The sequence below is a fragment of the Bos grunniens genome, chromosome 28 (assembly GCF_055505025.1).
Source record: "Bos grunniens cultivar Pamir isolate PY7600 chromosome 28, Bosgru_T2T1.0, whole genome shotgun sequence".
Classification (NCBI taxonomy): Eukaryota; Metazoa; Chordata; class Mammalia; order Artiodactyla; family Bovidae; genus Bos; species Bos grunniens.
The window spans coordinates 19,269,740-19,291,192 of record NC_141192.1 but is presented as its reverse complement, the minus strand read 5'-3'; the positions used below and the strand labels follow the sequence as shown (position 1 = coordinate 19,291,192).

The window sequence follows — 21,453 nt, the reverse complement described above, 5'->3', positions numbered from 1 at the left end:
TGTGTTTATTTTGGTAGAAATTGAAAAAAATGAAACGATGCACAGTTGAAGATAAAATAGTGAGCATAGCCCTGGAAAGCAGGAGTGGGGCAGGGCAGAGAATGAGGTGCTGAGGAGGCTGTCCCCCACCCTACACATACTCCAGGAAGTTACAGAAATTCTGAGGAGTGCACCAAACTGTGCAGAGATTCTAGGAGGTGAGGAGCTCAAGGAGCAGGAACCACACACTGACATCTGAGTTGCAGTAGAGAAGTCACCTCTGCTTTAGCAGCTTTGTTGACGAGGCAAGTATTTGTGCTGGGATAGTTGGAGTAGGGCCTCCCTGCAAGCAGACCCCACTCCTGTCCCATGGAGCCAGGGTAAGCATTTGTGTACTTGGAGGGAGCCTGAAAATTGTCTGGACCGTCAACTTTGCAGATGGGGTGACGGGCTCAGGGAGGAAGTATGTACATTCTCAGGTGTCGTCCAGTGGCAGAGCTGGGTGGCTCCTAACCCAGAGTGAGGAAGAGGCTGGAGTGGCAGGGACAGGAGAGATGCACCAGGGGTGGGAAGGCGGCTGGGCCTCTCGTGCCTGGCTGGTGGTGGCGGTAGGGGAGAGCTGCCCAGTTGCTGCCAGGGCTTCCTGCATGCTCTGCCTGGAGGTGCCTTACTGAGCTGGCCACAGATAAGGAGACAAGCTCCGGGTGTTGCCTGGACGGAGAACAGCAGAGAGAAGGCACCCACAGTCCCCAGCCCCAGCTCTACCACTAACTGTTAGCAGAGGATCACATTCTTTCATGGGGAGGTGGGTCGCAGCCCGCAGAGGCCCCTCCTCCACCACCAGTCCTCTGACCCCCACCTCGGGAAAGCCCAATTGCTGAGCTCCTGGGTGAGTCCTCTTGGTCTGCCCAGAGCCCCTACCCCGCAGCCTAATCTAGACCTTTGGTTCTGGTGGGCAGCACCCACCTGGAGGTGTCTAGCTCCCACGGGTGAGTGAAGGAAGCAGTGTGGTCCTCCTGAGCCAGCACTTCACGGGTCAGGCTCTGCCAAGGCCATGGTGGCTCAGGCGCCAGAGCAGCCAGCACCCCCAGCACTTTATGAGAGGCAAACGCCAGAGCCCCACCCTCAGTGAGTTGTGGGGAAGGGTGCAGAGGAGGCGGGGGCCCTCAGAGGGATGGTGTGGGCATGGATGAGATGCTTAGACACCCTGGCCAAGTCCTTGGGAGCTGTGAGGATGGGATGACCCTTTCTCTACCCCTTCTGCCCAAGTGGAAGCTCACAAGGGCATGAAAAGAGGACTCTGGTGTCTCCCCGAAGCCAGGGAATCTTAAGATTGTGGAATCTTAAGATTGTGGAATCTTAGAATGTTTGAATCATAGAATCCCAGAAATACTTGGTATTGGAATTCTGGAAATAACTGGAGTGTAAAATTTTAAAACATGTTTTAATGCATGGTTCTCTTTTATTTATCATTATGACTTGGAGAATGAAAAAAGACATTAAAAATATACTAGTAGTTTTCTTTAGTGTTTTGACTCTATATTTACTTTTCCCAGTTTTCTCTGTTTTCCAAATATTTGCAATGAGCGTGGGTTATTTTGAAAATGAAAAATAAACAACATGTAAAGATAGCAGTCTGCCTCTTATCACCAGAGGCAGTACACTCTTGTAACTTGAGTGGAGGCTAATGATGTCCTCTTGTTAGGGGCAGCCCTTTTTTCCCCCGATATGCAGAAATATGGAAGCATAAGATTTTTAAATCAGTTGCCAAAATATAAGAGTCTGGCACTTGTAGAATCTTAGGAAAAAGAAACCAACCTTCCCAGAGAGGTGAAGCAGCCTAGAACTTTTAGCTCAGGGGAGCCTAGAACTTTTGAGAACAGGAGCTCTCAGAGGACTTCAAAATCACCTGGCCCATCTCCTCCATTTATGTCTGAGAACTCTCGTGAGAGGGCAGAGTCTTGTGTGAGGTTACCTTCTTCTGTGGCTCCCAGCTCTGCCAAGGGCGGCAGAGCATCTCCTGGGTGGCAGGCAGGCAAGGGGCCATGTGGTGTCGCTGACCACTCCTGACCCTTGTCCAGTGCTGTCTCAGACTGCATCTAAGGGAGACTGGCCGGATCCAGAGTCTGGGGGCTGCCAGCTTTGTCTGCATAGAGTGTATCCACCTGGTCAGGGGGGAAGAGCAGAGAAGCCCTTGAGAACAGATGGTCACAGGAAGTACCTGGTGTAGGGGAGAAACTAAGACAGTGTGTTTTGAATACATGTATGTATGAATGAATCAGTGAGTGTGATGGTCTTAGTGAATAAGAGCCGGCAGTAGGTCATACCTGGGACCTGAGTCCTGGCTGTGCCGCTGAAGCTGACACACCTCCCAGGGACACTGTACCCACTGCACACTCATGTTCTTAGCAGCATTGTCCACAACAGCCGAAAGGCAAAAGGACCCAAATGTTCGTCATTGGATGGATCGATAAACACAGTGGAGTATCGCATATAATGAAATACTATTCAACCTAAAAAAGGAAGGAAGTTCTGGGACTTGCTACAACATGGATGAATCTTGAGGACACTGTGGTAAGTGAAGTAAGCTAGTCACAAGATGACAAATACTGCATGATTCTACTTATATGAAGTACCAAGAACAGTCAGATACATAGAGACCAAAAGTAGAAGGGAGGTTGCCAGGGGATCGGGGAGGAGGGAATGGGGACTTATGGTTTAAAGGGTATAGAGTTTCAGTCTTGCAAGATGAAAAGGGTTCTGTGGATGGTTGGTGCTGATGGTGACCCAACAATATGCATGTCTTTAATATCACTTCCCAGATGGCTCAGTGGTAAAGACACCTGCCAATGCAGGAGACGCAGGAGTTGCAAGTTTGATCCCTGGAGAAGGAAATGGGAGCTCGCTTCAGTACTCTTGCCTGGAAAATCCCATGGACAGAGAAGCCTGGTGGGCTGCAGTCCACAGGGTTGCAAGGAGTTGGACACTGAGTCACTGAGTATGAGTGATCTTACTGAACTGTATCTTATAAATGGTTAAAATGGTAAGTTTATATTAAAAGTACTTAACAATCAATTCTATTAAGAAGTAATTTTATTCTCAAATGATGGGGAAGAATGGGGGAGGGTCAGAATCATCAAGTGTGACTGAATCCATGGCTTTGTCTCTTGGAACAATGATGACCAACGATGGTGTCATCTCAAAAGCCAACATTCCTTCCCACTCAACAAAAAAATCCAAGAGCAGACGGTGTTTATTCCAGTTCGGGTCATATGCTTATCCAATCCTTGAACCAGTCCTTGTGCCCAGGGATGCGATACTCCGGTTGGATGGAGCTAAGTTTCAGGCGCACTTGGAAGGAGGGCAGGGGACATCTGGGCACCCCAACAGGGGCTTCCACAGTGGGCAAGGAGACTGGATCCCAGGAGGACCTAATAGCAGAGAAGACTGGAAGGGAAAATCTGTGTTCTTGCTTCAGTCAGAGCAGCAGAGAGTAGGGAGAGGAGAAATTCCAGGGCAGCGTGAGCCAAGGAAAATTCAGAAGTGACTCAGAAGTGGCCATGGGGTACTGACACCCAGCGGAAGTCCCCTTGATGGCCAAACAGGGGCTCAGACAGACAGCACTGCTAAGCAGAGCACAGAAGCTCTGCAAAGCCGAGTCGCACTTACACACCACAGCCCAGTAACCAGCCCGGCCCCCAGCCTGCCCAGGGCCTTAGGTCAAGAGGGCGCTCTGTGCAAGGGCCAGTGCAGGCAGGCCTGATGCCGCTTGCATTTGCGGGAAGGCCAGTGGCGACTGTGCTTTGTGACATGTCTGGATGGAGCCTTCCAATTCCCCCAGCTGGCTGCCCCTTGGGCAGTCAGCAGCGACTCCCTAAAACATGGAGAAAGTAGGCAAGCCTGTTGGAGGACTTTAAAGAGGGCCAGGGAGTCAGCAAACCCTGCTGAGCTCCATATTCCAGAGATGGAGGAGGAGGGGCCAGGAGGAAGAGCGGGTGAAGTGACTGGAAGTGAGGGATGGGTCGAGACGAGTGGGCCTTGGGGTGAGCCTGAGAGGTGGCAGCTGGCAGGAAGTAAGGGGCACTGACTGAGAAGCCCACAGCCCTGGGTTTGAATCCACTACTTATTGACTGTGTGAATTTTGATGTTACCGTTGCTCTGAGCCTTGGATTTTTCTACCTGTGAAACCTACCTACGGGTCGCTGTGAGCCCTGAATGAGATCAGATCATCCCAGCCAACCCGAGGTTAGCCATCTGTGTTTTTGCAACAGAGCCGTTTCCCATTTGCATGTTGTGTGTTTATTTCCACGGTGTTTCTATGTGCACTTGGTTCAGTTCGGTTCCCTTATCTTTCTCCTCACAGATTGCAGAGCTGCTGACCAAGATCTCGTCTGTTCACAGTCTACCCTCACAATACCCAGGTAAGAAGCCTGACCCAGAATGTCTTCTCTTTAAACACAGTGCCAATGGGTGCAAAGCCAGGCAGTGACACAAGCATTCTGCAGGGAGTTGTGAAAGCAAACACAAGATGGAGAAAGCAGAGTAAATAGATTTGAAGGATGGGCTAAGAAACTTAATTTTTTCTTTAGAGTCTATACCTTGAGATGTTTTTAAGTAGCAAGTGTCTCCGTTATATAGTTGTATATTTAAAAATGACATATGTATTTTCAATTATATATATGTTTTAATTTGGCTGCACCAGGTCTTAGCTGTGGCACGAGGGGTCTTTGATCTTTCTTGTGGCATGTGAACGCTTAGTTGCAGCCTGCGGGATCCAGCTCCCTGACCGGGGATTGGACCCAGGACCCCCGCATTGGGAGTGAGGAGTCTTAGCTACTGGGCCCACCTGGGTAATCCCCTAAGAAACTTAAAAGGGGAGGTACCCTCCAGAGAATAAGAAAATTATGATACTCTGCAGGGGCAGATGTATGATTCTACTAATACTAACACGGTGTATCTAGAGTAGTCAGACTCAGAGGCAGAAAGTAGAGTGCCGGGTCTTGGGAAAAGGGGGAAATGGGGAGTTGTTAACGGGTTTCAGAGTTTCAGCTTTGCAAGATGTGAAGAGCTCTGGCGATGGCTGATGGTGAGAGTTGCACGTGGTGTGAATACAGTTAAACACACTGAACTGTACACTTTGAAGTGGTTTAAATGGTTCATTTTTTGTCATGTCTATTTTATAAGAAAAAAATTCGGAAAATTTTTGTGGGCTTTCTGGGGGCAAACTGGTGGCAGGGTTGAGGACAGAGCAGGAGAAAGTCAGCGAGATGGCATAGCTTTTGGTTTCGTCTGTATGTTTTGTTTTTGGCTGTGCCCCTTGGCATATGGGATCTTAGTTCCCCGACCAGGGATCAAACCTGTGCCCTCTGCAGTGGAAACATGGAGTTCTAACCACTGGACTGCCAGGGAAGTCCCAGGGCATAGTTGTTTAATATGATGCTGCCACCAGGGAAACGTCCCTAGTGGCCAAGGACCTTTTAAAAACAAGACAATCTTACACTGACCATGAAGCTTTTTGCTGGATTCACAGCAAATCCCCACCCAGTCCCTCTTCTTGATTGAAGCCTGCTGAGCACAAGTTTTGTGTGAAAGGGGCTCCCTGAATTGACACAGGGAGAATGGCAGCAGACCTGGAAGTGTAGAATGGAGTCACAACCTGTGGACGGAGCCAAGTCAGTAGAAGTAGGAGCTCAGAGCCATAGTGACCACGACATTGCAAATACTCAATGCCAATCCCCCCAGCCCCAACCAAGAAATCTGTAGAAATCTCAAGGAAGACGTTGGATTCCCAGAGAGTCAGGGCCATCTTCTCTATGTCTTAAAGGATAGAGATACCCCAGCTGCATCTGGGTCATATTTATGTAATATCCTTTTCCTTTTCGATTTTGTCAACCACCATTGTGCTAACTCTACGCTCGTCCTGAATGTAAGCCCAACTTTTGGTGAGGGTTACTGTTCACAGAGGATGAGATGGCTGGATGGCATCACTGACTCGATGGACGTGAGTCTGAGTGAACTCAAGGAGTTGGTGATGGACAAGGAGGCCTGGCGTGCTGCGATTCATGGGGTCTCAAAGAGTCGGACACGACTGAGCGACTGAACTGAACTGAACTGTTGACAAGGCAGCAGAGTCCAGCAGGTAGAAGCAGGGATTCTAGAAGCAGACGTGTTGTGTTTGGATCCTGGGTTCTCACTTTATTATGTGGCCTTGGGCAAGCTGATTCACCCGACAGTCACTCAGTTTATTCGTCTAGAAAATGAGAGTGATTCTCTACCTCCTAGGGTTTTGGGTGAGCATCAGATACAGTACCACATATAAAGCACGTACAACAATTCAGAGTGTTCATCAATAGCTAGTACCTTAGTCCTGCCCCAGTGTCTGGTAGGAATTCGATTGTTGCTATGGGTGAGTCTTCTAAAGCAGCCTGTGAGTTCCCCACCTCTACGCTAATCTACCCAGAGCCCTGTGAGTCCTGGCTCAGGGATGAGCACAGACCTGTCCACCCCTTGCCCTTTGATTCTCTGGAAGTGAACAGAAGCAGGGAGGCCCCACACAGGGAGGCTTTCTCCAAGGGAGTCGGGATGGTTTGGTTCAGCTCATCCCCCTTCCCAGAGCAAACTACATAAACACAGAGACCTCCTGCTGATGGGAGAGTGGAGCTGTCCTCTTAAGGGGAAGACAGTAGTTTAATGGGCTCCACGTGGTAGGAAAACCAGTACTGCTGCTGAGGACTTAGCGACGGAGTCTTCGAACTCAGGGGCTTTTCCTGAGCGAGGCGCAGACTCCTCAGCCCTCTGCCTTTGCCGCCTTCTCTTCTGGGTTCTGGCTGGAGTGCACTCGAAGAACTTGAGCTTTTCCAATGTTCTCTGGGATGGGGAGGGGGGACACAGCAGGCAGGAGAGTGTGAGGGAGCTGCCCAGGAGATCTGGGGAGACCCCTGCTCCCCACTCCAGGCCCCGGTGCCCAGGTCAGCCCAGGCTTCTGCTCAGGCTCCCCGGTCACCTGGGAGGGACTGACTCCCTTCCCCCAGCCTCACCTCCACCCTCTACTACATCCAGGTCACAGATGTCTGCACAGTACCTACTCTGTGTCAGACACTCACCCTGGCACCCAGGACCCCTTATGATCTGTTTGGGAGAGCGGTGTACTTCAAGAATACCTGTCTTCTCTCCCTGAAACCTTCCTCCCTTTACCATCCTGCCCTGGCCTAAGGCACCCCTTTTTCTCCCTTGTCTCCCTCATCCCCTCTGGACCTCCATAGTCCATTGTCTACACGGCCACCCGAGGGTCCCCCCATGCCCTGATAACCCTCCAGTGAACCCCATGCAGCCTGCATGAGACCACACGCCTGACCTTCCCTGTGGGGAAGGCCACAGCCTGTGGGCTGGCTCTGCCCACCTGTCCCACTTCTTACCACAGTTCCCAACCCACAAGTGTCCAGCCACCCTGGCTTGCCTGCCTGCTCTTTCACCCACACACCTGGCCGTGGAAGCCTTGTTGCAGGCTTTCCCTTGACCCACAGAGGGTTGGATCCTTTCTGCCTCTCGACTCAAGGGACCCTTCTCCATGCCCCCGCCATCCCCCACTCAATCCTTCTGACTTTCCTGTTGCCCTGTTATTTCCCTTACGGCACCATCTCCCTCAGGTGTCTTTGTGGTCTGCACGTCTCTCCCTAGGATGTAAGCTCCGAGGCAGCAGAACCCATCTCTGAATTCTCCCCCAGTGATCCCCAGAGGCTAGCACCTGGGTACTAACTAAGGATCTGCTGAGTGGATGGATGGATGGATAAAATGAGCAGCTTCTTTGGGCAGGGGCCCATCTCTAGAGGGGTCCTTGAATCCCCCAAGGGATCTAGCCTTGGTGGGCTTCAGTGAGCCCCCCAGTGCCCTGCTGTGGGGACTCTTACCTGGTTTTTCGCTTTTTGATAGAGGTGGTGTCTTCATCTTCTTCGGGGATTGGCTAAAACCAACACAAGGACAGCTAGGAAGGTCAGGCTGGAGCCAGACAGCCAGCTGAGTGACAGGGTGGGCGGGGAGGTAGGGAAGGTGCCCCTGGGAAAGGCAGAAGAGCCAGCAGGTATCTATCCAGGGATGGCCCCACCCTGAGCAGGACCCCAACAACTGCGCACTATCGCTCACTGTGGCCACAATGAACCAAGGCCCTTCTCTAGGGGGCTGTAAGAGAGGCCACTGCACTGGCCCTCCCTTGGCCTGCTGCTTTCCTGAAGATGGGAACTCTAGTGAGCCCTAATGAATTACTGACAAGTATGGATAACGCTCCTGTCTTGTATAGGCTCTGCACTTCAGCAAGCCTTTTGATGCACCCGAAGTAATGTTTCTTCTCTATGACTTTAGGAGACGGGGTTTTTGAAAGAGTGAAACTGAGGCTCACAGATGGGAGGTGGCTTTCCCAAGATCACCGTGAAGTTGCCTTACCACTGTGTCTCCACTGGTCTCAAGCTAAACAAGAAAACCAAGTTTGGGGCCAGAGCAGGCACCTATAACCTTTAACACATGCAAGCCAGCACTGCATCCCGCCTCCTTCTTCTCAGTCTGCCCAGTATCCAGCCACTCCCAAATTTCACATTCCCTATCACTTCGAATTCCTGGCTTTCCCAGCCCTCCTCACTCCTGACTTGCCCTACTCTTGCATTTGTTTGTTCAAGATACACATCTCCATGTTCACCCCTACTCGACTATGTGGCAATCCCTGGGCATCTGCCTTTCCAACCAGCTCCTCGGGACTCTGAGTGCTGCTGGGCTGGGAAGTTGGATAAGCCTGAGTCTGCATGCATGCTAAGACGTGTCAGTCTTGTCTGACTCTTTGTGACCCCATGGACTATGGCCTGACATGCTCCTCTGTCCATGGGATTCTCCAGGCAAGAATACTGGAATGGGTTGCCATTTCCTTTTCCAGGGGATCTTCCCAACCCAGGGATCGAACCCTTGTCTCTTATGTCTCCTGCATTGGCCGGTGGGTTCTTTACCACCAGCGCCACCTGAGAAGCCCAAGCCTGAATATGAGTCCCAGCTTTTCTGCTGCCCACCCGGGTGACTTTGGGCTATCATTCAACTGTCCTGAGCCTCAGTCTTTTCATCTGTAAAATGGGAAGCCATACTGCCTCCATGGGTGGCTGCATGGACTAGAAATGTGTTCAACACCCAGCCGTGTCAGGTACACACAGTGGACACTCAGGATCGCTGGTCCCATGGCTGACACCCAGGCCCTGCTGCCCTGCTGTGTGCAGCCTTCCCTCATCTTCCCCTTCCCCAGCTTGTCATTAATCCTTCTTTCAGCCATCTGGAGGACTTAGTACCAGCACAAAGTTACTTCTGCATGCCTTATGTTACCCTTCCTTCTCTGCTTGTGTCTTCCCAAGGCCCAGGAGCTCCTGGGGAGCTTGATGTGTGTGGCTTATCCAGCTGTTTTGCTACAAGTGACTCAGGTCACCGCCTCCCCTGCTCCTCCCCTCCATATCCTCCACAGCAGGCCTCTGGAGTCTGGTCTGGCAGAGAAAGCCTCTGAGCCGTCAGGTGGCACCAGGGGTCCTGGGGAGAGCGGGGCCTCTTCCTCCAGCGCAGGCACAGGCAGCCCAGGCTCTGGCCTCCTTCCCTGGGCCTCCTCGGGCCACACCTGGGCAGACAGGTGGCTGAATATGAGGGAGCAGTTCCGGGAACAGAGGGGCCGGTGAGGGGTGTGACCCCCACCTGTAGGGTAGCTGGTGCCTCTCTTGAAGTGAGTCTTGAACTTCCAGGAGCTGGTTCAGGAGTTTTTCGGCTGGGATGGGCACTAGGGGCTGGGGAAGGAGCTGAGCCACGGCGGTCTGCAGGAGCCCTAGTGCCATGTCTTTCTCTGTAAGCACAGCCGAGGTTGGGGGGAGGATGCTCAGGGGCAAGACCTCGGCCCCCGTCCTGCTGCTGGATGGGACGGGCAGGAGCAGGGCCTCTAGCTCTTCTGTCCCACAGGAGTCCACGGGGAGGGCCGTGCATCTCTCTGGCCCTTAAGCATGCCTCAGCCTTCCACACCTTTACACACCTGCTCGTGTGTATCTTATTCTTGGTTTACTTGCCATCACACCCCCAACCCTCTGGGAAGCCTGCTGGGGACCCACCTTCCTCCCCGTCCTCCTCCCCTTCCTCCTCCACTCTCTGGTCCAATCAGTTCTCTGATTGTTCCTCACCCCTCTACTTAGATACACTCTCCACTCACCATCCCAGTGTCTATGTGTACGTCTGTTCACATGTACACATGTGTGTGCGCCTATGTGTGTGTTTGCCTGAATGTGTATATCCATTTATGTGTACATATGTGTATGCTCTTATGCACATATATTAGCATGAATGTGTATGTCCATTCATGTGTACACATACATGTGTGCTCTTACGTGTGTGTATTTGCATCTTTGTGCATGTGTGTTTCCCACAGAGGTGGATTAAGGACTGTCTGTCTCCTTCCCAGGGGCCAAATCCCAGGGGTCAGCATGCAGGAGGGTTTGCTCTAAGAAGCAGTGTTGTGGAAACCCTGCGGAGGAATGCGGAGGAGAAGGCAGTGATGTTGTCTAGCTGGAAAAGGTTAGTTTGTGACTCCAAAAAGGAGGAGCAGCCCCCGTGTAAGGCCATGGGATGGGAGCGGAGTGAATCTGAGTCCTGGAGAACCAGAGGACACAGCCCTCAGCAGCCTCCACTCAGATGAGAACCGGGGCCCAGGACGATGTCCTCACCCTTGGCGGGCGCGTAGAGTAGCCAGAACTGGATAGCATTCAAGGAGTCTGTCTGCAGAATTTGCGAAAGCAGTTCCAGGATCTGTGGGCAGGAGGACAGGCCTGGGTCAGTGTGGCTGGACAGCATGTTCTAGCCGGCAGCACAGCCCCTCCCCATAAAGTGTTCTCTCCCCACATCCCTGGCTAGACTGGCCCCCACGATGGTCCCTGCCTACCCTCTGCATGGACTTTACACTTTAGAGAAAGCTTTCTCTGCCAATAGCCCTGGAGGAAGGTTTTTCACCCCCTTCCTGGACAGATGAGGGATCTGAGGAGGACACCTGGCAGAGATGCTGTGGCAGAATGAAGCCTCTGAGTCAGTTTCTTGGACCCCCCCATCCCTGAGCCCTGTGTGGTTGTACCCCAAGGTCCCTCACTGGGGAGGCGAGGTCAGAGCTGGCTGTCAGCTCCTTAGAGACGCACCGAGTCCCGAATGCCTGGCTCCTTGGTGTGGGAATTTCACGGACCTCGTGGGCCTCCCCTTCCTGAAGTGCCTAAGCTCAGAGTCTGGAGATGTTAGCAAAGAGGTGGGCTGATCCCTGTGGACAGCTTGAGGGTTGGAGCCAGCTGGTTCTGTGCACCGCTTAGTCGGCAGCCCCTTCCCGCCCAGGGCTGGGCTGTCTTCGCTCCCAGGGTCCTTCTCAGCCCACTCAACCTCCCACATCTTTGCTACTTCAGGACCCTTTCCCCACTGCGTCCTCCAGTAAAGGGTCAGCGGCAGGAGATCCAGGCCTGTCTGAGGAGGGCTACGGGGGCTCCCTAGGCGGGGCTGCTGATGGCGGCGGCTGTGTAGAGCCGGGGCCTGCAGTGGGTGGTGGAGCTCCTGGAGTCCTAGGAAAGTGGGGTCCCTTCAGTGTTTGGCGCCAGTCTCCCCAGGTCTGCCACGTCCCTGGCAGAGTGGAAACTGGGCCAGGTCTCGCCCCCAGGCCTTGCCCTAGGCCTCCGCTTGCTAGGCTGCCCACCCTCTCCCTCAGGGAACCCGCTTGCTGAGGTGAACCCCACCCCTCATCGGCCTGGGACCCTCCTCCATTCTCCGCATCCAACTTACCTGCCCTGTGCCCCCTCCCCACAGGACCTGAGAACCTACTTCCAGGCAAGGTGAGGCCGCCCTATGGTGGAGAAAGCACTGTGTTTGAGCCCCTGCTAGGCTGCTCCTTCTCTGGGGACCTGGGCCACAGGCCATCACCCGGCAGGGCCTCAGCCTCCTCATCTGTGGAGTGGGGATCCCTGCCCTGTCCGCTGTGTCTGTTCCCTGAGCTGTCATAAGGCTGCAAGGGGACTGCATGCTTTAAAGTGCTGGTCACGGGGCAGGTGTCAAGATGTCGCCACAGTCTGGCCTCTCCTGGAGAACACGTGCACCTCTGAACAGGGACTTGTACTGCCTTGCCCACTGGCATGAGTCCTGCGTGCCTCCCAGGCCCTAATGGGAAACTTGAACACAGAGGAGGGGTCTTTATGCTTTGTTCCAGCACAGACCAGACCCCTCCAGAGTGTGGGGACCTGGCTGGGACCAGCCTTGCAGGCTGCGGGGGCAACTGGGTGTGGTGAGGATGCACCAGGCAGGGCCTCCACCTCCAGACAGACCTCCACCTCCATGCTTCTCATTCCACTACTGCGGCTCCCTTCCTTAACTTATCAAGTACCACCGCAGGGCCAGACCTTGTGATAAAACATCTGTTCTTCCAGTTTGACTAAATGATAGAACTAAGGTCCCTAGAAGGGAAAGGACTTAAAGATGGAAAGGCTTACACAGAAACCTAGAAGCAGCTGGGGATTGGAATCCAGGCTCCTGACTCCCGGAGCTGGGGTTTTTGAGTCTTAGGGTCTCAGGGACAAGACCTTCTCCCTGGAAGAAGCCATACGTGAAAGCACTATGCAAGGGTCCTAGTTGGATCCTCGTGAGCCTGGGAGCAGGTTCCACCAAGTTCTCTGCCTTCAGATGAGGGCCTCCATAGGGTCCACAGCCCCCAGCCTTCCCAGCACCTCACCAGCAGCTCCTGATCCTGTAGGACAAAGGTCTGGTCTCCTCCATCTCTGCTCGCAGGCTGGTTTCGGCCCTGGTGGGAGTGGCGGCGGGCCATGGCCCGGGTAGAAGCAGGAATGAGCCTGCCAGTCTCTGCTGAGTACTTTGCCCCCTGTTCCCGCTGAGGCTCTTCCTTCTGCTGGGGAAAAATGTGGCCAGAGACTCCAGGCAGAGAGAAAGAAGAGAAAGCAGAGGGGAAAGGTGAAAAGCAGAGGAGGAGGCCAGGGACCCAGGATGTCAACCAGGCCAGCCTCAACCTGTCTTAGACCCCACTCACCAGTGGGGGCAGCCCTTCCTTCATAGCCATTGCTCTTCCCCCTGGAATTTTACTGAAGGTCGGCTGCCCCCACCCCCATGGTCCTTGGTCTTGCCTGGGTAGGCCCTCCTTCAGGTCCCTCCCCTCAGCCCATCAGAGATTTGAAAATAGTATCCTGTACCAAGACCCCCACTGCCTTCCTTAATTCTTAGCTCCGCTGCCCCTAAACCTGTCCCCCACAGCTTAGCATCCTTTCTTTGCCCTGGAAAACCTTCCCGAGCCAGGTGGGCACGAGGCCTGGGACCTCCTGCCCCTGGAACTCCAGTTAAGACTGGTAGTATCCTTCTCCCCATTTTATTTATTTTTAGTACTTATTTATTTGGCTGGGCTCAGTCTCAGTTCCGGCATGGGGGATCTTTTAGTTGTGGCTTGGGAACTCTTTAACTGGGATCTTCCTGGACCAGGGATCGAACCCGTGTCCCCTGCATTGGCAGGTGAATTTTTAACCACGGGACCACCCATTTTAAAGATAAGAAAACTGAGGCCCAGAGAGCTTAGCTGAGTTACCCTGAGTGTTACAGCAAGTTAGCTGTGGAATGAGAATGAGAACTCTGCTGCCCAAGATAAGGGTAGGACCAATCTCAGCCAACAGGGGCCAGGCCTGTCCTAGGACCAGTTCCAACTACCTTCAAGCTGCCTCCTCCTCGTCTTTACTGATTTATCAGCAAATAGCACTCAGGCTACCGCCAATCTCTCTGAAATCCTTCAGTGATGCTCCATCCCTTTGTCAGGTGAAACATGAAACTAAGTTCAGAAATGAGAAGAAAGCTGATCTTGCCCACATCCAAAGTTGGCCCCCCTGCGACTCCTCTCTCACTGCTGCCCGCTTATCTCCTGTGCTTTTAAACCCTCCGTTTTCTAAAACGCTCTCCTGTATTTTCTAGCTTGCGAATGAACATCTGTGCCACGTGCCTCCACCAGGAACACCTCCCTCCGTCCTCTTCTAAACTATGAACCCTTTCTGGATTTCTCCACCAGGTACACTGTGTTCTCGGAACCCTCACTGCGACCCTGTCCCTTGGGTTATATTCAGGGACCCCTCCCCTCTGCCAACAGCAGTGCCTCCCGCCTTCCTGAGAAGGTTTGCTCTGTGCTGGTGTGGTTGGAACCACGTGGGAGCGGTTTAGTTACAAAGGAGTGGGTCCATTTCATTTCTTCTTGGACAGCTCCTTTGTTCTGCACCCACCTCCTTGCTCTTCAGCTCACTCTCCTTGGTGAAGATGGCCACCCGGGAAGCCAGGTCCTTCAACTCCTTCTTCCAGGCCTCTGGGAGGAGGGGGCAAGATCTGGCCAACTGATCCCCGGGGTCTCCCTGTGCACCCTCCCTTTGGGCCGAGTGTGGAAGGGGGATAGGTGGAAGAGCCTCCTCTCCTCCCTGCCCTCCCACCCAGGATCTTAAAGAGAAGGGTATTTTCACAGGGCAGGTGGTGCCCTCAAGGGAAGGAGCTGGAATCACACTATTGGTTGGTGGGTGGGAGTGCTTGCTGCTGACATTTGTGTCCCAGCCTGTGTCTTAGTTGGGAAATGCTGGAGAATGTTTGGCTACGTGTACCGAGATGTTTGTGATTTAGACTCGCTTTGCCTCTTTCAGGAAAATGAAGCCAGGGTGGAGATTCGGTTGATAGGCTGTGCCAGTTGCTACAACACTGAGCGACTCCTGGCCAGGTTGGTAAAGAGCCCTGCAGGAAGCTTTCTGGGCCCCTCTGCCCCTTCTCCAGGATCCTCCCTGCTCTTTGGGGAAAGAGAGAGGCTTGGCCCAAGTGGAGGCCTCTGAAATGCTGCCCCAGCACTCCCTATGGCTAACTGTTCTGACTGGCCGGTGCCTGAGCACACAGGTTACAAAATTCAGTATTTCCAATACTGTTCCTGGCTAGAGCTGGAAGTCACATGTCTGTTGTCCAGATATGTTTGTCCTCTGCTTTTTCTGACTCCTCAAACACCTCAGAGCCAAGCAAGGGTGCATTTCTGAGGACCTTGGACCCCCACCCACCTAAGAGCCATGGCCTTTTCCTTCTCAGGCACCTGTCCAAGCCAGGCAGCCCTTGGGGCCAGGTATAGCCCCAAGGTATAGGGCCCTAGTACCCACCAGAATAAAGCCAGGGGTCCCGGTTGGACTGAGGGTCTCCAACAGGCACCGAGATGGTGGGCATCCTGATCAGGTAGCGGGATAAGAGTGTGGCTTGAGGAGAGGTGGCCAGAGAGAGCTCGTCCCTGACGACGCAGACAGGCTTCCCGGTGAGATCTGTTAAGGGTTGGAGGCAGTGGGAAAGGGGACCTGAGTGGACCCCAAGAACTCCAGGAAAATGGGAGGAGGCTGGTGGGCAGGGAAGCACTCAGCCCCACTTCTTCCAGTAAACACAACCCCAGAGATGGCTAGGGCTGGGAGGGCCTCTCAACCGCTCTGACCTTACCCCAGGGGACACTCAGCATGGCAGCGAAAGGATGGGCTCAGGGTCACATAGTGAGACTGGCCGAGGGGAGAGGAGAACCCGGGCTGCCTGGGACCCTCATCTGGGGGTCCCTTTGGTTTTCTGTGACGGGGTAAGGAAGTACAGGTGTGAGCGCACAGAGTGTGTGGAGCACACAGAGGCAGGCAGCTTCAAGAAGAGGAGTGGGAGCAGGGCGTTAAGCCACAGTTTGTGGCGAGAAGGGCCTTGACTCAAACCACGGGGTGCGAGACCCTCTGGATAAAACTTCATGCCATCTGTCAGCCTTGCAGGTCTGAGTGCATGGCACCCTGGGGGTGGTGAGAGGCAGCTTACATGTGAGGAACCTCCAGGCTAAGGTCTGTGTAGGATTATAGCATCATTGGCTTCCCAGGTGGCATTAGTAGTAAAGAATCCGCCTGCCGATGCAGGACATGAAAGAGACGTGGGTTTGATCCCTAGGTCAGGGAGATCCCCTGGAGGAGAGCATGGCACTCCAGTATTCTTGCCTGGAGAATCCCCTGGACAGAGGAGCCTGGTCGGCTACAGTCCATGGGGTCGCAAAGTGACTGAAGTGACTTAGCATGTATGCAATGGCATCGTTAGATGGTTAAGCTTTGGGGAGCACCGTGGTTAGGACTTAACCACAGTTTCTCACTCTCTCCTCCCGGAACACTTTCCTCGGGTGCCAGGACCCCTCTCTCTCCCGGGTCCTCCTAGCTCACCAGTCACTGCTCTGCCACTTCCCCTTCATCTCCTCGACCCCGTAACCTTGGGGTCCCCAGATTCATGCCAGGTTCTCCTCCCTAGCCTCTACAGGGTCCTGTGATGATCCCCATCCAGCACACCTCTTCAAACACCACTCCCATTTGAGTGGCTCTCACAGTTGCATCTCTGCCTGAAACTGACGCGACTGCCTACTTGGCGCCTTCCCTCGGGCTTCCCCACCCACCCTCCTGGGACTTCTAAGAGGCATCTCACATGCTGCATCTCCCAGCATCTCAGACCAAACCCCGACCCTTCCCATCCTCCACTGGCCCCGTCTACAGGCTCCTCTATGTTAGCCCAAACCCAGTTTTCCAGTTACTCAGACCAAACACCTTGGGAGTCAGCCTGAGTCTTCTCTCCATCTCATACTCCATTTTTAATCCATCAGCCAAGTCTGTTGGCCTCGCCTTCTCTATCTCTCTAGAGCAGGGCCACTAACTCCTCCACTGCTATCTCTCTGGTCCAAGCCACTGTCCATTCAGAAGCCAGCAGAGCCCTCTGTTACTTCTTTGCTCTCAACCCTCTGATGGCTGCCATCTGACTCAGTGAGATGGCTTAAGGATGACGACGGTGAGCTCCAAGGCCCACAGGACATGGGCCCCACTGCCTCTGTGTCTCACTTCTCCTCCTCCTCATTCTGTTTCAGCCACACCCACATCCTCACTATTCTCCAACAGGGGGCTCTTGCCTGGGGGCCTTTGTCCCGGCTCTTCCGTCTGCCTGGGACACCTTCCCCCTGAGATCCACATGGTCATGTCCTGTCTTCCTTTAGTCTTTGCTTGAATACCACGCTGTTGGTCAGGCCTTGGCTCTGTATATAGCCTTGGCACTTCCAGCCTTCTGACACCTTATCTGTTTTCTATTCTTCCCCACTAAAGGTTGGCTCTGTGAGACCAGGGACCATCTGTCTGGCTTGGTCGTAACGCCAGGACCTGAAAATGTGCCCCACTCATAGTTCACACTCGTTAGATCTTTGATGAACAAATAGCTGAATGGATGAAATGGCCTGAGTCAGAGACGAGAGCACAGCTCTGGAGCAGAATATCCATCCCTTTCTCTGATTCGTAAGGTGGGAGAATCGGCAGGGATGTAGATCCTGTGGGGCTCTGCAGTCTGCCCTTGGAATCCCCACCCTGCTCCAGGTGGGTCTCGGCTTGGCCAAGAGTGGCTGGGTCCTCCCTTTCCAGCGGCCCCCCAACCCCCACCGTCAGGCCCTGGCCTACCCCAGCCCTACCTTGGATGTGGGTCACGTGCTGGGGCTGGGGGTGGTGCCTGGAGAAGAAGGAGTGGTGGCTGAGGCGACCGAAGCGGTAGGCACTGGGGGTGTGGGGCTTGGATGTCCTCACTGCCTCTCGGATCAGCTTGAAATCCACGATCCCTGGGATCATCAGTTCTTTCTGTGGCCCGCTGTCCCCATGGCTCCTTGGCTGGCACCCCGACTTCTTTTCCAGTTTCAGCTCACCTTTTGGACTAAAGGAGAGGGCCAGGGAGAAGCAAATGGAGCCTTAGGCAGCAGTGCCCACCTGAGCTTATGGGAGTCCATTCCTGAGATACTCTGAAAACTGCTTAACAGATTCCACCACCACCCCCATGGCACTAGAGCTGGGCCTCTCCCAAGGTCCTTTCTCAGCCATGCCGTCTGGCCCTGGGGAACCTTCGGTCTTCCTACGATGCCTGAGTAGAGAGCCAGGATCCATCTGACAGAACTCAGATGGAATCTCTCAGGACCCCGGTTTTCTCTCAGAGACCATTTCTGAAGCCAGAAGGAAAAGCCATAGACCTACCTCCTCGTCCAGACACCTGCGTTGGAGCAAAGGCAAGTTATGTGTGCCTCCGGGGCCAGGGGGCTGACCCTAGCATGGGCCTCTCCCCAAGCCAAACAGTTGGCGGTCCAGGAGAAGCCAGCTATAGGCTGTCACCCAACCCCCCCTTGCCCTCAGGAGCAGTTTTGGCCCAGACTCAGCATCCAGGAGCTGATGCCAAAGCCAGACTAGGCCAGCCAGTCCTCTTCCCATGAGGGCCCCCCTGGGAGCCGCAGAACTGTTGGTCTGGCTATCTGGGCTGCGTCGCTGTGGGGAAGCTTCAAGCTCTTGCTTCGCTTCGCTTCGCTTCACTGGAGACAAGCGTCTCAGGTTCTCCGTCCTCCACCCGCACCCCTTCCCTCTCCTGAGGATGCTGTGCCTTCCCCCAGAAGAATAGGTGGAGTCCGTCCAGCAAGGATCCAGGGGTGAGCTGCTCTCCTCCAGGGGTCTGGTGGGACCACCTGCCTGCTCACTCTCTGCTTCCCCTTCTTGCGGCCCTGGCTGAAGGGAGGCCCTCTGGAGGTGTGTAGATGGACTCTGGATATGCTAAGCAAGGCATTTTGCCCCGGGGCCCTCTGATGCTTTCGATGACCAGGCCCCTGAGTTTCCTGTTCCATCCTCGATTCGCTTCTAGGGGATCTGGGACTTAAAGAAATAAAGTAAACCTTCCCTGAACATCACTGTTAGCTGACCTCCCCTGCCCCCAACTAACGGTAGAAGTCACCCCCTGAAACCCCTGGAATGTTTATGCTCCTGCCCCGAGCCACCACACCCTCTCCCGACCCAGGAGGGGCCCTGCCTGGACCTGTGTTAACTCAGGCCTGAGAACCCACTGGGCACCTGACTGATACCAGAGGGAAGGTGACCTCCCCTTGGACCCTCAATCTGTTGAGTTCCTTTGTATTCTACCCTCCCCAGCTCCCTCCACCTCCTCGGTCAGCAGGGAGGGCACTGGGGACCTTACCTCGGCAGTGAACGCTCTGCCAATTGGGCCCTCACTTCTGTAGCCATTGGGGTGCCTCTAACAGAGTAAAGACTGGTGCTCTTAATACGAGTGTTGAAGATGCCTAACAGGAACAGACACTTTAGGGGGAAAATTGGCAATGTCTTATAAAATTGAACATTTGCATACCATATCCCAGTGTAACCCAGCAATTACATGTGTGTACTTGCTAAGTCACTTCATTTGTGTCTGACTCTTTGTGACCCATGGACTGTAGGCTGCCAGGCTCTACTGTCCATGGGATTCTCCAGGCAATAGTAGTGGAGTGGGTTGCCATGCCCTCTTCCAGGGGATCTGCCCAACCTAGGGATTGAACTCACATCTCTTATGTCTGCTGCATTGGGAGACAGGTTCTTTACCACTAGCTCCACCTGGGAAGCCCTAAAATTGAATGTTTGCATGCCATATCCCAGCATAACCCAACAATTACTATCCCAGAAATATACCCCAGGGGAACTCTTGCAGATGTGTAAGAATATTCAAACCAACATTGTTCAAATCAGCAAAAACCTGGTGATAGTTCACATGTCCAATGGCAGAAGAGTGGATAAATATGCTGTGGCCCATTCAGACAATTGAACATTATATTGCAGTGAAAATGAATGAACCACAGCTACATGCAGCAACATAGGTGAATCTTACAAATGTAATGAATAGTCAGGGAAAGCAAATTGCAGAAGACCATATAGCGTGAGATCCTTTTTAGAAATAAAATTCAAAAGCAAGCAGAATTATCATAAAGGTAATAAAACAAAAGCAATGAAACGCTGCAAAATTCATGTAGTGGCTATTTCTGAGGGCAGATAAAGAGTCGGGGGAGGAGAGGAGCACATGGGATGTCCTGGTGCTGGTATTCTAGTTCTTGGTTTGAGAGGTGCTTTTATTGGCATTCATCATATTACTAAATAAGCTAGATGACATGAATGAAAGATAAATGTCAAAGCCAAATTGACACTTCAAGGTGATTATGAATCTGTAAGTGTAGTGCTGGGGTTGCAGGTGCCGAGGATGGGTTGAACAATCAGTACATTCTGAGAATTAACCCTCTGAGTCATAGACTCTGCAGGGGACCCCAGAGGTTCCCCCAGGGCCAGGCTTCCATCAGGTTAGGGTGGAGGGGAGCAGACAGCACTGCATGAGATTGGGGAAGGGGAGGGACTTTGAGATCAAGGAGCCAGGCATCCTGACTCAGTCTCCTAATCTTTCCTTAAAGACAAAACTAGCTGGTAGGGCATCCTTTGAAGGGAGTCTGGACATCCGTGATGAAGAGGCTAGGCTCTGGAGCTCTCCCCAACCTTTTTGTTACCAGGGACTGGTTTCATGGAACACAATTTTTCCTCAGATCGGGGAGTCAGGGGGAATGGGTTCAGGATGCATCAAGTACATCACATTTATTGTGCACTTTATTTCTGTTTTATTACGTCAGCTCCACCTCACATCGTCAGGAATTAGATCCCAGAGATGGAGGACCCTTGCTCTGGAGCACTTCGATGCTGCAGGGCTGAGAACAGGGCATTTACAAGCCCATACCCACCTGCCTACAATAAAAGGAATCAACACGATAGAGACTTTTAAAAATACTTTTGACTGTGACCATCGTAAGAAACTCATTTTTATATCCTAACGTGTGCATTTACTTGTGTGTGTACGTGAAACTGAAGCAGTTCTTGTCCTTGTTGTATATGACACATACTGATAGTTTCATCCTACTTTTTGTCTTCATTTTGTCCTTATCAAACTATTTCATTGATTTTATAAGCCACTGTGGGTCATATCACACAGCTGCTGGGAAGAGGTCAACAGGGCCTCTAGCCGGCCCGGCCTGCCTTTGCCAGAGTGGGCCAGGCTGGGCCCCACTGCATCTGCCCTTGACCTTCCTTCCCTCTCCCCTTGGGTTCCCAGTTGGCCAGGGACAAGGGCCCTGAAGGCTGATACCAATTCAGAAACAGAACTTCCTTTTCCCGCTCTGTGCCCTCCCCCCCAGCTCACCTCTGCACTCACCAAGGAAAGTGGCCGCTATAGTATGTGGGTGAGTAGCCCTTGCTGCCTGAGCAGGAAAGAGCCGAAGGATGTCAGTTCTGTGGGTAAGCCTGTCGCTTTGTGACTACATCAGCCAGTGGTTGCTAGGTTACCCCTGCCCTACAACTCCAGAACCACTCCCCAGCACCCCTCTCCTCACCCCTAGCCAGCTCCTCTTACCCTTCCTGGAGGGGCAGAAGGTCTCACCGAGCACCCCCTGCTTGCCTGCCCTCCAGGCTCCTCCTCTCTCTCCCATTCAGCACTTTCAATGGGGCTCAAGGGAGAAAATGAGAATCAGGGGCTGGTTTCAGCCAGCGTGCAGCAGGCAGAGAGAGAAAAACTGGCAAAAAGGTTTGG

The 21,453-nt window shown here is 53.2% G+C and overlaps 1 protein-coding gene and 1 long non-coding RNA gene across 9 annotated transcripts; one reads left to right on the top strand and one right to left on the bottom strand.

Annotated features, from left to right (window-relative positions):
* Positions 1-4,313: 4,313 nt before the first annotated feature.
* LOC147342957 (uncharacterized) lies at positions 4,314-20,786 on the top strand. 3 transcript variants are annotated; one of them, XR_015156871.1, is made up of 4 exons: positions 4,314-4,400; positions 13,963-14,056; positions 14,670-14,743; positions 20,504-20,639. It is a non-coding gene; the product is annotated as an uncharacterized LOC147342957 (long non-coding RNA). The 3 variants fall into 3 exon arrangements; XR_015156870.1 differs by lacking the exon at positions 4,314-4,400 and adding an exon at positions 10,434-10,551; XR_015156872.1 differs by lacking the exons at positions 4,314-4,400; positions 13,963-14,056 and adding an exon at positions 14,081-14,318 and having other exon boundaries at positions 20,504-20,786.
* On the bottom strand, positions 6,624-21,179 carry TBATA (thymus, brain and testes associated). Of its 6 annotated transcripts, none has more exons than XM_086382204.1 (9): positions 21,079-21,179; positions 17,507-17,742; positions 15,165-15,320; positions 14,265-14,344; positions 12,728-12,901; positions 10,701-10,782; positions 9,688-9,832; positions 7,887-7,939; positions 6,624-6,846 (listed from the first exon to the last, which is right to left on the bottom strand). In XM_086382204.1, the coding sequence occupies exons 2-9, from the start codon at positions 17,658-17,660 to the stop codon at positions 6,767-6,769; spliced, it is 924 nt and encodes a 307-aa protein (XP_086238330.1). In that variant the 5' UTR covers positions 17,661-17,742; positions 21,079-21,179; the 3' UTR covers positions 6,624-6,766. The 6 variants fall into 6 exon arrangements, with proteins under 6 accessions (XP_086238330.1, XP_086238332.1, XP_086238329.1 ...); XM_086382206.1 differs by having other exon boundaries at positions 12,728-12,898; XM_086382203.1 differs by lacking the exon at positions 21,079-21,179 and adding an exon at positions 18,057-18,719.
* Positions 21,180-21,453: the final 274 nt, after the last annotated feature.